The following is a 14,480-nucleotide window of genomic DNA, read 5'->3' as shown; positions in this document are numbered from 1 at the left end:
TCATAATATTGACAAATCTCATATTACGCCTAGTATTTTGAACTCATTCAATTAATGATTCACGCGAATTGAATACTTGACAAATTATTCAATTCACAAAATGCATATAGATAAATTAACAAAGTATACGTGTAACGTCAACTCTAATTTTTTCTTCACTTTCGTATATCATATCAAATTCTTCTTCTTCTTGTATTTCATTTCTAAAGTTTCATCTTGGCAAAATATAAGTTCACTTTAACATTTTCAATTAATCAAAATTATTTTGGAGAATAAAAATTAATATAAACTGAAAGGATACTCCATGTAGAGATATATTTACCTCACTAGAATCACTTGGTAATCTTAAATCTTCAATCAGAATTTCAAATGATCCACTATTATATTGGATATAAATGATGAACAAAAAGAATATAGAAGAGAAAATAATCGATGATGAGAGGATGGACACTCATAATAACCCCAAACCATTAATATACTAGAAGATAATAAAATAACTGATTGGCACGCATGAGCTTATCTTAAAATGATTATAGATGGTTTGGAGCCTCAAAATAATTGAAGGGTTCGGAGCTTCTAGAAACAATTGAGACCATGTAGTAATGAAACTACTTTTGAATTGATTGATAGAATGACATAAAGTTGCGTTTTAGAGTTTGTTACATTGAATTTTGTTATAGAAATAGAGACAACAATTACACACATTTTTCAATGACCCCTTAGTGGGTGCAAAAGGCAAAATGGTTGTTTGTGGTGCAAATGAAAGAAAGAATTTTCCGTGGAAATAGAGAAAAGAAATTCAATGACCTTTTAATGGGTGCAAAAACCAAATTAATGGGTGGGAAAATTAGATCTTTTACATAATGGTCATATCAAATCTCCTCAACCTATACTCATCACCTGCACACCGTCCCTGCTTGAAATGTGCATTTTTCTCACCTTCATCACATATACAAATTCGATCTTTGATGTCCCTTTGAAACAACCATACATCAAATGTACATCTGCTTACAGGGGTTGTCATTCTAAGGGCCGCGGTGCCTACGAAAGCAAAAGCAACCTTGTTGCTGATCGGCAGGGATCATACCACCACCATTTGATGTGTCAATGGCCTCCATCATAGAGACGACTTCATCCATCTCAGGTCGCTTATCAGGGTTAGCATCCCAGCAACGCTTCATTACATTAGCTAGAGCACTTGGGCAACATCTTGGTATCTCTGGTCTCAAATTCTGCAGTTTTAGAACAAGAAATTATGATCATGATGTCATGCAAAACATATTCCGCCTACCCGCTGAAATAAGATTCTCCAAGCAATCTCCTCTACAATTTATATATACGGGCATATAAACAAAAAATTTACCTGGCGGACCACGGCTGAAGTCACTTCGGCAAAACTAAGGTCGGGATATGGCATGTCACAGCAATATATCTCCCATAAACAGATCCCAAAACTGTATACATCACATTTCCTATTGTACGGGTTGCCGTTGAGAACCTGTGACACACACATATGATGAGTCATTGATCACTGCACTGAATAAAAAGGGGTTACATAGTAGGATTGTGGCTCCGCCCAGGACCCACTTTGTTTTTATAGCACCCAGTTCATGATACACAACAACATGTACGCAATCAAATGATAGGCTTATGTTTTCCACAATATCGGCCCAGTAGTGCACTTAGTTTTCTTTTTTAAAAAATAGATTAATAACAGAGATCATCATTTGTGGCAAACTCCCACCCTAAACTGAAAATAAATGAACTAAATACCTCAGGAGCCATGTAACCAAGTGTCCCAGTTTCGCCAGTCATATCATTAGGATTTGACGCCTCAACACGAGCAACACCAAAATCAGCTATTTTTACAGTACGGCTCTTGTCCAATAACATGTTCTCTGTCTTTACATCTCTATGAACAATCTTCTGCATGTGAAGGTAACTCAACCTGAAAACAAAAACTTAATTAGATTCCAAGTGCTTAGCCAGCAAAAACTAGAAGGTTCAAGTCATAGTTGAGTTTTTCATAAAAAAAAGAAACTCATTGTTGAATTGCCAAAAGAAAATGCAGGAAAGAAACATATAAAAATAAATAAAAGGGAAAAATGACACGCATACCCTCTTGCAAGATCAAGTGCCAGCTGGATCACCACCTTGAATGGAAGCTTTCTTCTCCTGTTCTTTATGAGATAAGATTTTAGGGCACCGCCAGGAAGATATTCCACAACAACACAACAAACGTTGCTTGGCATGCCAATTTGGCCACTCTCAGTCTGTATGTGTAGCTCAGATGAGCCCATTGTGGCCCCTATAAACTGGAATCGATGCGCCAAAATTAATATAAAAGAGACTACAACAATATCGAACATTAAATATGAGAAAATAACACAGACTTGAGAGAAATTTCTTAAAAAGGCAACCGTAATAAACAATAATAAAGATCTTTTCTATATCTATGCACTCTAGTTCTCAAAGTTTGCTTACTAACACTGGTGAATGCTAGCAAATCCAATCTCATGAACATTTTAAGTGTAGGCTCCGAACCAGTAAAATTCTAATACCTGAATCGTAAGAGCTTCAGCCTGATAAATGGCGCTCCATTGAACTGAACTGATGAAAGAGGGAGAACCAAGAAAGAGGAACATAGACATAGACACTTTTATTTATTTATTCAAAAAAACTTTTGAATGAACTCTCTCCTATATTCTTTCACCTTACTCTGGATTATGGAATGCCAGTGATCAGTGATGTAAAAGAAATTTACCTTTTCCCTTTCTCTTTCCCGCTATAAATCATTCATATGTTGATGTAATATCATAGACAAGACGAAATACCAAACCTTTCTTAAGATACATGCTAAACATATTATAAAGACCTTGAGAATCTCTAGAGTAGCTTAACATTTCTTATTAAATTTATACTTCTACATTGAAGAAAGAAGGGACATCCAATGGGAATCAGATGACTTCAAAAATTTTACAAAAGTTTCTAATAAATGGCGCAAAATTCCTTCTGCCATCACTATCAGGCATACAAGTAAATAGATTTCAGCCTGCTGAGTGAAGCCCATAACACAAACAGAAAACTTAGGCTTCTACCTCAGTACTATAAATATAGACATCTCGGGTAGAAATGCATATTAATACCTCCCAATCAATTAGAAAAAAGAAATACTAAAGAATTTGAAACTATGTAAGTTTGGTACTGAGGTTGAGATGAGGATATGAGCATGTTTTACAGATCAAACTCAAACTAATATGCAACTCCATCTATCTTTCTCTAAAATGTTTTGGGCAATTTTTGTCACTATGGTAAGAAAAATGATAACAGCAGCCATCATATAAACACAATCGGATGACCATTTCATGAATCATCTGATATCCTTAGAGACTACGCTGAATGTTGCGTAATCAGCAATATTAGGGAACCATGCCACTAGAAGGGACGGCATGCCTAAAGATTTAAGTGTGCTCATATCAGATATAGAACTAGAAACTATATCTTTTATACTTGAGGAAATTTTAATTGCTTAATTTCTAGACATGTTATTGTTTCACTTATGCTTTCGTTTAGGGTCTTGTATGCTTTCGTGATGGGTTTTAGGTTGCCTGTATGAAAACAATACTTAAGACTACCGAGGGATGCTGGATGATTATTAGAGCTGACAGACTGATGAGAATTCAAATCCTCATTCTCTACTAAACTTCATTTCATTTTCCTCAAATTTCTTCATATGTGTAACAGTTGCTTAATACTAACAACACAATCTTTATAGCTGGAAACAGATCACAAATGTAGATCTTCTAGTGATGCGACAGCAAGCCATATCAAGCCAAGCAATAGTAGTTTTTTTTAACAAAATCCAGCCCCAAAAATTCACTAACACATAAAAAATAAAAAAACAATGGTATTATTTCTATATACAAAAATAGAGAAAAAATATAAATGCAAAGAATGTTGATACGATGCAAATTACTTTCATAGTTTCATACCAATGTAAACACACCAGATTTTGGGAAAAAAAATTGTTGAGCCATTAAACAAAAATAATCAATTACGTCATCAAGGATTATATTTTAAATGCTATTACCTAACAATAATTATGGCATTGTGGAAGTGATCTATCTTAATTTCATTATCCATATACTAAAATTACAGCTTCATAGAACAGCAAAGCCGTCACTGAGGATGTATGTTATTAAGCTAAATCAGCTATGCTAAAAGCTTAGATTCGAGAGCCAAAACAGCTAATTTAGGTATACTCAATTATTGCCCTTCCTAAGTACTCCAGGTCTCAAAGCTTGCTTGCTAACCCTGGTTAATGCTTGCACATGGAATCTCATAAACATTTTATTTGTATGCACGGAATCAGTATAATTTTCTGATACCTGAATCCTAAAAATTTCAGAAAGTTGACTAATTAACATGGGAGCCATACAACAGTAGATTATGAGAGAATAGAAAGATGAACATGGTCAGCAAGAAACCATAGCAAAGGTTACTAAACAGCGCTCCAATGAATTTAAGTGAGGAAATAGGGGCAAGGAGGATGGGGTTTTTTTTTTTTGGGGGGGGGGGGGGCAAGAAATGACAATAATATATAAATACTTGGAATGGACTCTTACATTCTTTCCCCTTACTCTGGACAGAAAAAATTTGCTACCTCTTCTTTTTGGTGTTGTGAAATAGCAATAATTCGAAAAGCTATCGAGTAAGTTAACGGTTCTTGTTAAATTTATAATTCTACATAGAAGAAAAAGGGAGAGTCAATGGGAATCAAATGACTGCCAACATTTTACAAAATTCGCAGATACATAAGGCCAAATACTTAATGCCCTGATGCAAACAAATGCTATGGGTTTCAGCCGGCTGCGTAAAGTCCCTAACACAAGGATTAGAAAACTTAGGACATGCCTGGTAATATTTTTTTTACAGTAGTTTTTGTTTTACGATAACAACATAACAAGAAACATGTTTGTGTAAACTTGTTTCAAATTTTAGAATTAAAAATAATAATAATAAATATTTTTTAAAAAAAAAATTGTTGCATATTTAACTTGCAAATTGTTACCCAAAAACAATTTTTCCCACCAAACAAAATATACGTTCGTTTCTCCTCCAAACTATTCCTAGACGCTAAACCATTTTCAAAATATAACTTTTGAAAAACCAGCCAAATATATCCTCCCAGACTTCTACCTTACTACGGCACATGTAGAAATCCCAAGTGGCATCACAGTAAAATATCTATCAACCAATTAAACAAGAAAGACAACAAAGGATTTGAAACTATGTTTGTTGGGTATCTGAGGTTGAGATGAACTTATTTATAGAACAAACTCAAACTAATAAGCAACTCTATCTCTCTTTTCTCCAAAATGTCTTAGGCAACTTTTTGTTGCCCACTTGCCATGCTAGGGAAAAGAATATAGGAATGTTATTACATAAACAATGGGGCGGGGATGGCGATTGAATGAATCATTCAATATCCCTAGAGTATAGATACTAAGCTGAATGTTGCACAATCACAAATGATAGAGAACGTTGCCACTAGAGAATTCTCTACCAGATCACCCCCTTTAGTCAATTAGTCTTAGGGGGCATTAACTTTCATCCTTGAATGACCCCCAACTAGTGTAACTAAAAGAAAAATCCCACAACAACTAGTGCCATGAGTTCAACTTTCATGCCACCAAGAACCCAAAACGAGAAGGCAGGAATACGAAAGAAGCAAAAGAAAAAGAACGTCATTGCCCGATTGCCTAGTTTTCTTTTTTATTTTGTATGCAAAAAGAATTTGATTCAGATGGGTACCAAAGTGATGCCACCCAAGGCCAGTTGCGATTACATTGACATAGCGTCAGCAAGACGGGGGCTGGAGGGCAGGGTGAATTTTCAAAACAGCCACATGTCCAATGCATCTTGCCAGCACAGAAGACGATACCCATATGGAATGGAAGAGATATTTCATTAATTGCAAGAGCCCAAACCCATAATTTCCTTTCAAGAGCATTAGATCTTAATAGTATTGAGACAAATTCTGAACATTAACCAGCCTAAGTATTTTTATCGGATGTCCCTCAAGGGGCTAGAAATTAGATCTTTACTTCAAAAGAAATTTTGATTAATTTTTTTTCGCATTTGTACTAGTTTCCTTTATGCTTTTAGTCTTGGTTCTTGGGTTGCCTATAAAGACAACACTTGGGCTATCAAGGGACATTAGATGATTATTGGAGTTGAAAGAACTTTAAATATTCAAATCCTCTATCCCTGCTAAATTTCATCTCCTTTTCCCCATATTTGTTCATATGTATAAAACTTGCACAGGACTAACAAGAGAGTACTTAAAGGTATAAACAGATCAGAAATCAGAAGTGTAGATCTTCTAGGGACGCTATAACAAGCCATAGATCACACTGACCAAGAAGGAGTCAAAGTAATCTTTTAACAAAATCCAACCCCCAAAAAAGCCCACAGATAGAAAAGAAACAAAGGTACATACAAAAGATGAGAACGAAAGGCTAAATGCAAAAAATGTAGATATCAAGCCAAATTACTTTCATTCCAATTTAAACACCCGATTTCAGAAAAAAAAATTCTTGTAGAGCCATAAATTAATTATGCGACATAACTTCTCGAGTACAAAATAATCAATTACGTCATCAAGGATTATATTTAAGTCTTCGGGTAGCAATCTGATCTTCAATTCAGTGTCTATCTATTAAAATTACTAAACCATAAACGAAAGTCGTCACTATGGATGTGGTTAACTCATTTAAAACAGCTTAAAAGCATAGATTCAGAAATAAAAAATAAAAAATAAAAAAATTAAGTTAGGTCTATCAATTACTTCACAGACTAGACAAACAGGTATTCAAAGTGTACGGACATATGGCAGCCATTTAAATACTACCTCAACCTAAGAAAAATGCGAACATTAAAAACAAGTGATAAACTGAAAATTAGAGCTGAGGTTGAGAGTTACCTTAGTGACATTCGGGTGATCAAGCTTATGCCATACAGCGACTTCTTGAACAAAAGCTGCTCTCAGAGCGGCAATTTCCGCGTCTGTCCTGTTGCCCTCTTCACCCCAATCAAGTAGCTTAACTGGGGATCAATTGGTGGACCAAGGAACTACTCTTAGTGAAATAAATGAAACATAAAATTATCGATTGCTCAGAATGCAAAGCATATATCATACTAAGCGCATTAAAAAAAATATATGATAAGTTATTCATAAAAAGATATCAATTTTGCCAAATCAAGACACTAATAGTAATTCCTATTATTATTATTGCAACATCGACATGCCAGAATCGCTGCATCCAAATATGAGATAAAATTAACTGCAAAGAGATTAAGAACCATTGAAAATTAAGCAATACATTGCCGTAGTCATCATCATCAATAGGAAGAGATTTATAACTTTTATTCCACGACAAAAAGAAAAAGAAAAAACAAAAACAAAACCCGAAGTATGGAAGGAAACTGCATCATCCCATATCATTGAATTGGATGATGACCTAATGCACAAAGATAGTTCAGACTCACAGTGCAGAACTTAATCTGATAGTTAACCTATCAAAGTAAAGTGTGCACATTAGTGAAATATCAATCACATTCTCATTAGTTCTAATTTACTCACAAAAGGAAAGACAAAACCAAAATTGTGGAATTCGCTTGTGCAGACCAATTCAGTATCCAGTATAATATCAAAAGCTAAACACAAGTTAAATTTCAACGAAGAAAGAAAAAGGGAACATGGGCAGGAAGTAACAGACCGGCGACATCCTGGACTTCATAGACTCCGCGGTGGACGGTGCCGAAGGTGCCCCGAGCAATGACAGACTTGATGACGAGCTTGGAAGGGTCGATCTCCCAGTCCTGCCTCTCCTTCTTGGAAGAAGTCTTATTGATTGTGGTTGCTGCGACGCCATCACCATCCTCTCTCTTCGAGTTCCTCTCCATAGTCACCACCTTGTTGAGATGCCTCTCTAGTTGCTCATCCAATCTCTTCAGATCAATCTGATCCGCCCTCACAAACCCATCACTGCTCTCCTTCATCTTTTTCTCTAAAAATTTTTGGGTATTCTCTCTGTTGATAGATTGATTGGTCACAGATCAGAAAACCCAAAACCAAAATGAGGATTCTTCGTCAATGGCGTGTACAAGCAGAGGAGTTGTCTTTCGATCAGGCAAGCCATGTGGTCACATGGAGTTGCCTCCTCAACACCACTAGTCCACTAGTACTTCTACGTTGGGTTCTAATCTGACCGACTGTTGCCATTCTCCTCTCCCCCGGCCCCTCCCAGTTGTATTTTTTTTTCTTTCTGGAATAGTATTAAAGAAACCCCCAAACTTATCAAAAACAGTCAATTGAGACCTCATGTTTTTTTGATAATATTTAGGACCCTCAAAAAGTGATCCCAAAATACTTCCATTTTATATGGAGTATTGGATGTGAAGTGGGCTTTACATATGTTTTTTTAATCAATGGTTATTTTAATGTCACATAGATTGAGAGAACTTTTGGGGGTCAAATTTTGGGGGTCTCTAGTATTATCCTATTTTTTTTATGCCAAATCAGCTCCTCGACTTCAACAAACTATTGATTGTTGCCTTTCCATTAGTTTGCTGTTAAAAACTGTTGATGCGGACAGTAATATGTGATATGACTTTGTTTTGCACAAAAATAGAAAATATGTGTAAAATGTGACATGAATTTAAAAAGAGTAAAACCCTTAAATTAAATTTGTTTTAAAAAAAAAAAAACTTATCTATCTCTTCCTCCCTCTCTTCATCAATCTCCACCCTAACCACCACCATCATTATCACACTGTCCCAACAACCGCACCTCCTCCTCCTTCAAAATCCTTCTCTCTGCAATGAATTATAACGTGTAATCATTGGAAAATTTAAAATACATGTCACCAATTAACGTCATGACATCTCCATTATGATGGAAATATGGTCATAGGGCTTCTTTGAACCATTATTTGAAGTTAATGGGCTAATTTGGCTCAGAAAAAAACATAAGTGTTCAACTTATCTTTTTTGATAAGTTCAAGGACTTCTACGCTATTTATCCCTTTATTTATTTTTTTTTCACCCTTTGATTTCTTTAGGACTTTCTATTGATCCATCCAGATATGATTATGACACAAACCCAATTGTTATGTTAAAAATTAATTAGTTGATGTAAAGTTAAGGCATGAAAATGAAGATGAACTTGCTTTGGCCATCTATCCTTAATTAGAAGAACCACGATCAAATGACATTCATGTGTGTAGTATTTTATAAAGGTCTCGAGTTCAAGCCTCCAAGTCCTCTCCTGTGTCATAAAAAAAATTAAAGTACTTATTCTTAGTGGAATTAATCAAATTGTTAATTAGTATAATTCAATTACCTACTAAAAACAATGTCTCACATCGATGGTGTATGCCCCATATATGTAGTTGATAAGCTCAGTTACCAACACATGTTTTTGCCCTTCTGGGTGCTGTGTTAATGTTGTGTCTTATTGCTATGTGTGTGTAGTTTTAAAAAAAAAAATTACCTACTAAAAACTAAGATAATCGCCACAATGTCATTTGACCACAAGTTATATCAAGTAATCCAATTAGAGTGGATGTGGTTTGCTTTATAACTTACACATCATTATTTATTATTGTTATTGTTGGTATGGGACCCACCGGAAGACCGGAAGAATAAGTAATTGGATAGGACAAACATACATACGTATATGTGTGTGTATATATATATTTATTTATGTTGTGCACTTGATAAATGGTGTTCAAAGTCAAATTGAATACTATTTTTTGCTTTGTATTTCACACGGACTTGTGTTCTTATATAACTAACGGCACTTTGTACAATTTAATTTAAAAAGGTAATGGATCTTTTTAGAATTATAAAAAAGTGTAATTTTAAAGGTGATTTTGGTTATCTATCTTAAGACATCTTTTGGTTTATATTTATAATATCTTTCTTCTTCTCTCCTCTCCTCTTATTTTTCTCCTCTCCTCTCTTCTTCTTCTCTCCTCTCAAATTCCATTTGGCTTTTTATGAAGCTTTGTCATTGATACTGTCATAGGACCATCTTATCCATCACAATTCCTGCTTTGTACAGCAAGTATGAGGAGCACAATGATAAATATTACGGTATGATTCATAGGAAATTTTCTCAGCACTATAAAATACAGAGAATGAGAACTGATGAAGTGATCCTCATCAAATTGATCGAAATGACTCTTGTTTGGTTTTGTTTTCTATTTTTTGCCTTTTTTTTCTTCTCGTATAATAAGCAGAAGAAAATTTAAGGAAATTGATATTATACAGTTGTAGAGATATATCACTATAGTATCACCAACACCAAAAATCCACTAAAAAGATACAATTGAACCAGTATGCATACTTCCTCTTCCTAATTACTTTTCCTTTCTTGATTTTCTTTTCTTGGTTTGTACCTCTCTTGCTTGTTCTGGAAAAATATTTGCAGCTACAGAGATGTATCACTATAGTATCTCTAACACAAAAAATCCACTAAAATGATACAATTGAACCAGAAAGACATGTAATGCAATCAAATCTACATTCCAACATTTGTATCATCATTTTATGAGGAAAAGATATAAATTGAACACTAAATTGGACCTTCTGTTTAAAAGTATCACTATTGTATCGCAGTTCATGGAGAGAGAAAATCAATTTTGATGTTATTAAAAATCCACTAAAATGATACAATTGATCCAGAAAGACATGTAATGCAATCAAATTTACATTCCAACATTTGTATCAACATTTTATGAGGAAAATATATAAATTAAACACTAAATTAGACCTTCTGTTTAAAAGTATTACTATTGTATCACAGTTCGTGGAGAGAGAAAATCAAATTTGAGGTTATTTTGGTAAAAGTTGGTCCCAGTATACTTTTTTAAAAGGATGTTTTAGTGGTTGCACCTTTTTACAATTAAATACAATCTAGTGTACCGGCCTACAAAAATCCCTGACACTTATAAATTGTCAAGCCCAAACCAATACTCATAGAGAATAATTGTGATAGTTACAATGCATTTTCTTGTTGATTTGAACTATTATTATTGTGTTTTTCTATCTGCAATATATATTCGTAAATTAATTACATAAAGAAACCAAAAAAAAAATTATGGGGGCGCTGCCCTCGGTCCATCGCACTACTTTTGTGCCCCCAGTGATTTCAATTCCTGGGTCCATCACTGAGTGAGGTGTGAGAGAATATCGAGTGTGTTGGGTCGTTGGCTCGTTGCAGTGCCGAGAGGCTGAGGGCAGAGCCGTGTGGGCAGTGCAGCGGGAGGCTATGTTGCCATGGAGGAGAGGCTATGCTATCGTGGAGAGGTTGTGCAGTTGTCGCGTATGACGTTGAGGTGGAGTTCGTACACGAGTGGTGAAACTCATGGTATAGAGGGAAATCAAAGGTTCGTGTTGAGAGAGAGTAAATGATGATAACTTTGTGGTGTATCTCTCGGGTTTACCCTAAGTCAGTTAGAGATTCAACATGTAAGGTATTAGAGAGATAGGTTAGATTGGGGCTTATGTAATCTCTTGGGCTCTTGGATATTCTTGGGTTTCTTGGTGAGATCAGTGTGTGGTTGCACAAATTTTCTACTTAGTGAAGTTTTCTTTTGATTGTCTTTTGACAACGATGTGGTTTTTTTCCTCCAAGCTTGGAGGTTTTCCACTTGAATGTTGTGTTGTGATTGTTGTTTTTCTCAATTTCAATTAATCTGTCAAGGAGGAGAGTGGGTCTAATTTTTCAACAATTGCTATCGGAGCTCTAGGATTCAGTTTCTTGGGCGGTTAATTTTTTCCTTAGAACAGTTATGTAGGGGTGAAAGTCGACATCAAGAAATTTAATGGGAGAATGAATTTTGGCTTGTGGGAAGTACAAGTCAAGGATGTGATGATACAATCTGGGTTACACAAGGAGTTGAAGAGGTGTGGACAATCTTGGCACCTAAAGAAAAATTGTCAAAAAGGTGGAGAAGGTTCGGCTAAAAGCTCAAAGTTAGTAGATGGAGATGTTGATATTGTCACTAACAGTGGAGTCTCTTTTCTCCATAAGAGGTTGGTTATCCTTTTTGCATGTTTATTGATTTCTAGGTTGCCATGAAAGAGGGTTACTGAAAGTAGGTCCACAAGTTTGCACATGGGCATTGGCTTGACGGTTATGCAAGGTCTGTGATGGAAAGGATGTCGGAGGGGCTAAGGAACTCTCAGGGAAAGTCAAGCAATGGGGTTGCACCATAAATTTCTACAAGTTTTTTTCGACATGTGCCGAAAAGAAAAATCTTGGAGCGGTAAAGCTCTAAGTGGGTATACTCTTTTATGGTGGGGTATGATTCTCGGCCAAGACATTATATAGAGAAAGCTATGGAGGACAATTCTCGATGTAGAGAGTTGTGTAGAGAAAATTATCAGTGTGGTTATACAAATTTTCTACATAGTGAAGTTTTCTCTTAATTGTCTTTTGACAACGCTGCGGTTTTTTCCTCCGAGCTTGGAGGTTTTCCATGTGAATGTTATGTTATGATTGTTGTTTTTTTCAATTTCAATTTCTCTATTGTCGTGTTGATTAACCTCTTATGTTATTTATTTAGTTGTATATATATTCATATTTTTCAACAAGTGGTTTGCAAATGCTCATTTAAAAAAAATTGATTACTTTAATATGTTATGAGAGATTTTATTTACACCACAAAATGTACTGAGTTTGCACAATTTTTCTTATTTTTTTATTTACATATATATATCCTTGTTTTTTAATGACAAATATACCCTTCATTGAAAATAAAATTAAATACGTATTTCTATATTGAATTAAAAATTTGTAAGTTTACACACAAATTCTCATGGATTGAGAACCATTGCGATATGAAGAGTAAGAATCACAAGACTCACATTGGTTAATCAGGTTAATCACAATTTTGCACTAGTATCATTAACAAGAGCTGACGACATGTCAATTTTGCCTAGCTTTGTTTTGAAAAGTTTGAGCTTTGCGAGCACAGGAAATGCAGTTACAGAGAGAGCTACACAAAGGAATAGAATGACCCTGGGTCATGCCTTGGGATTCCTTGAGTAGAAGGAAAGCGAATGAGTACCTAATAATAAAAGGCAAGATCATGCCACAAAAAGCAATTGCCATCGCCTTTTTACCTATCCGTCTGATTATGGAAATGTCCATCTCTACTCATACCAGAAAGAGGACTGTATTTGCACTATTACACTTCTCAAGGGGAACACTGTGTTTGCAAATGAAATATTATGCCCAAGCATAGATGGAGGACCTAATAGCACACCACCCTAAAACATTGCAGAGATGTGATTTTCATCATCTCAGTGCACGCCACCCTTGATATTGGATTCTTCTTGTTTGGAAATGGACTTCGAATCTAGTGTGCAGAATCAGTAGCAACAATCGTCTGGACAGTGGTGAAATCAGTAAGAGAGTGTGAGATTGAATTTGGGGTTGGAGATACAATGTGTGAAATCAGTAGCAACAATCGTCTGGACAGCAAAAGCCCATTCTTGAGACCGTAAGTTCATAAAAATTCAAAAATCCACTTTTGGACCCACAAGCCTACAAAAACTCATTTCCTTGACCCACAAGCCCACGGATATTCAAAAGTTTGTTTCTTGGATCCTTAAGCCCACAAACCCAACTATTAGCCCAATAAAACCAAACCCTAGAAATTATCTACAAAATAAGGAAATTAAAAGATTTTGGGAAATAAAACCTTAAAAAGGAAAAGGTGACAACTTTTTAGGGTTTTGCAAAAGGAATGAAAAATACAAAAAGGGTAATTTTCTTAGGGTTTCTAAAGAGAAAAGAAAATAAGGTTTAAGGGGACTTTTTGGTAAAAGAGTAGAAATAGGGTTTTTGTGTGAGGTAGTACGACATTATATTAATTAGGGTAACCGTTTTCTCTTGGTTCTTTTGATTTCTCTGATTCCTTAGGCTTCTTTATTTTTTCGGGTTTCGAAAGTTTGTTCTATATGTCCATATTGTTATTTCGATTCTTGTTTACACTGTTTTTGTTCATATTTGTGTCCTGTTTATTGTATCGATTCTTTAGATTTGTCTATACCAATCTGTTCATATTAACTTGTCTGTGTATATCTATAGATGGTGTGCGTGTGTATATATATATACAGTATATACGTTTGTATATATTATACACGGTTGGCAGGCTTGTGTGTGCGTATATATATATATATATATATATATATATATATATATATATATATATATATATATATATATATATATATATATATATATATATATATATATATATACAGTATACATGTGCGTAAGGTTTAAGATTTGCATGCGTGTTTATATGTACATAGGGCCCGAATATATATGTCTATATGTATATGTATATATGTGTCCATGAGTTTATGTGTTTATATATGTATATGTGTGTGTACATAAT

At 34.9% G+C, this 14,480-nt stretch overlaps 1 protein-coding gene across 1 annotated transcript; it reads right to left on the bottom strand.

Moving 5' to 3' along the window:
• Positions 1-779: 779 nt before the first annotated feature.
• LOC119987344 (serine/threonine-protein kinase STY13-like) lies at positions 780-8,293 on the bottom strand. Its single transcript, XM_038832227.1, has 6 exons — positions 7,782-8,293; positions 6,986-7,107; positions 2,119-2,315; positions 1,774-1,948; positions 1,364-1,498; positions 780-1,232 (listed from the first exon to the last, which is right to left on the bottom strand). The coding sequence occupies exons 1-6, from the start codon at positions 8,062-8,064 to the stop codon at positions 1,026-1,028; spliced, it is 1,119 nt and encodes a 372-aa protein (XP_038688155.1). The 5' UTR covers positions 8,065-8,293; the 3' UTR covers positions 780-1,025.
• Positions 8,294-14,480: the final 6,187 nt, after the last annotated feature.

The sequence above is a fragment of the Tripterygium wilfordii genome, chromosome 20, assembly GCF_013401445.1.
Source record: "Tripterygium wilfordii isolate XIE 37 chromosome 20, ASM1340144v1, whole genome shotgun sequence".
Lineage (NCBI taxonomy): Eukaryota > Viridiplantae > Streptophyta > Magnoliopsida > Celastrales > Celastraceae > Tripterygium > Tripterygium wilfordii.
The sequence above is the reverse complement of the archived record's forward strand: the minus strand, read 5'-3'. Positions and strand labels throughout refer to the sequence as shown.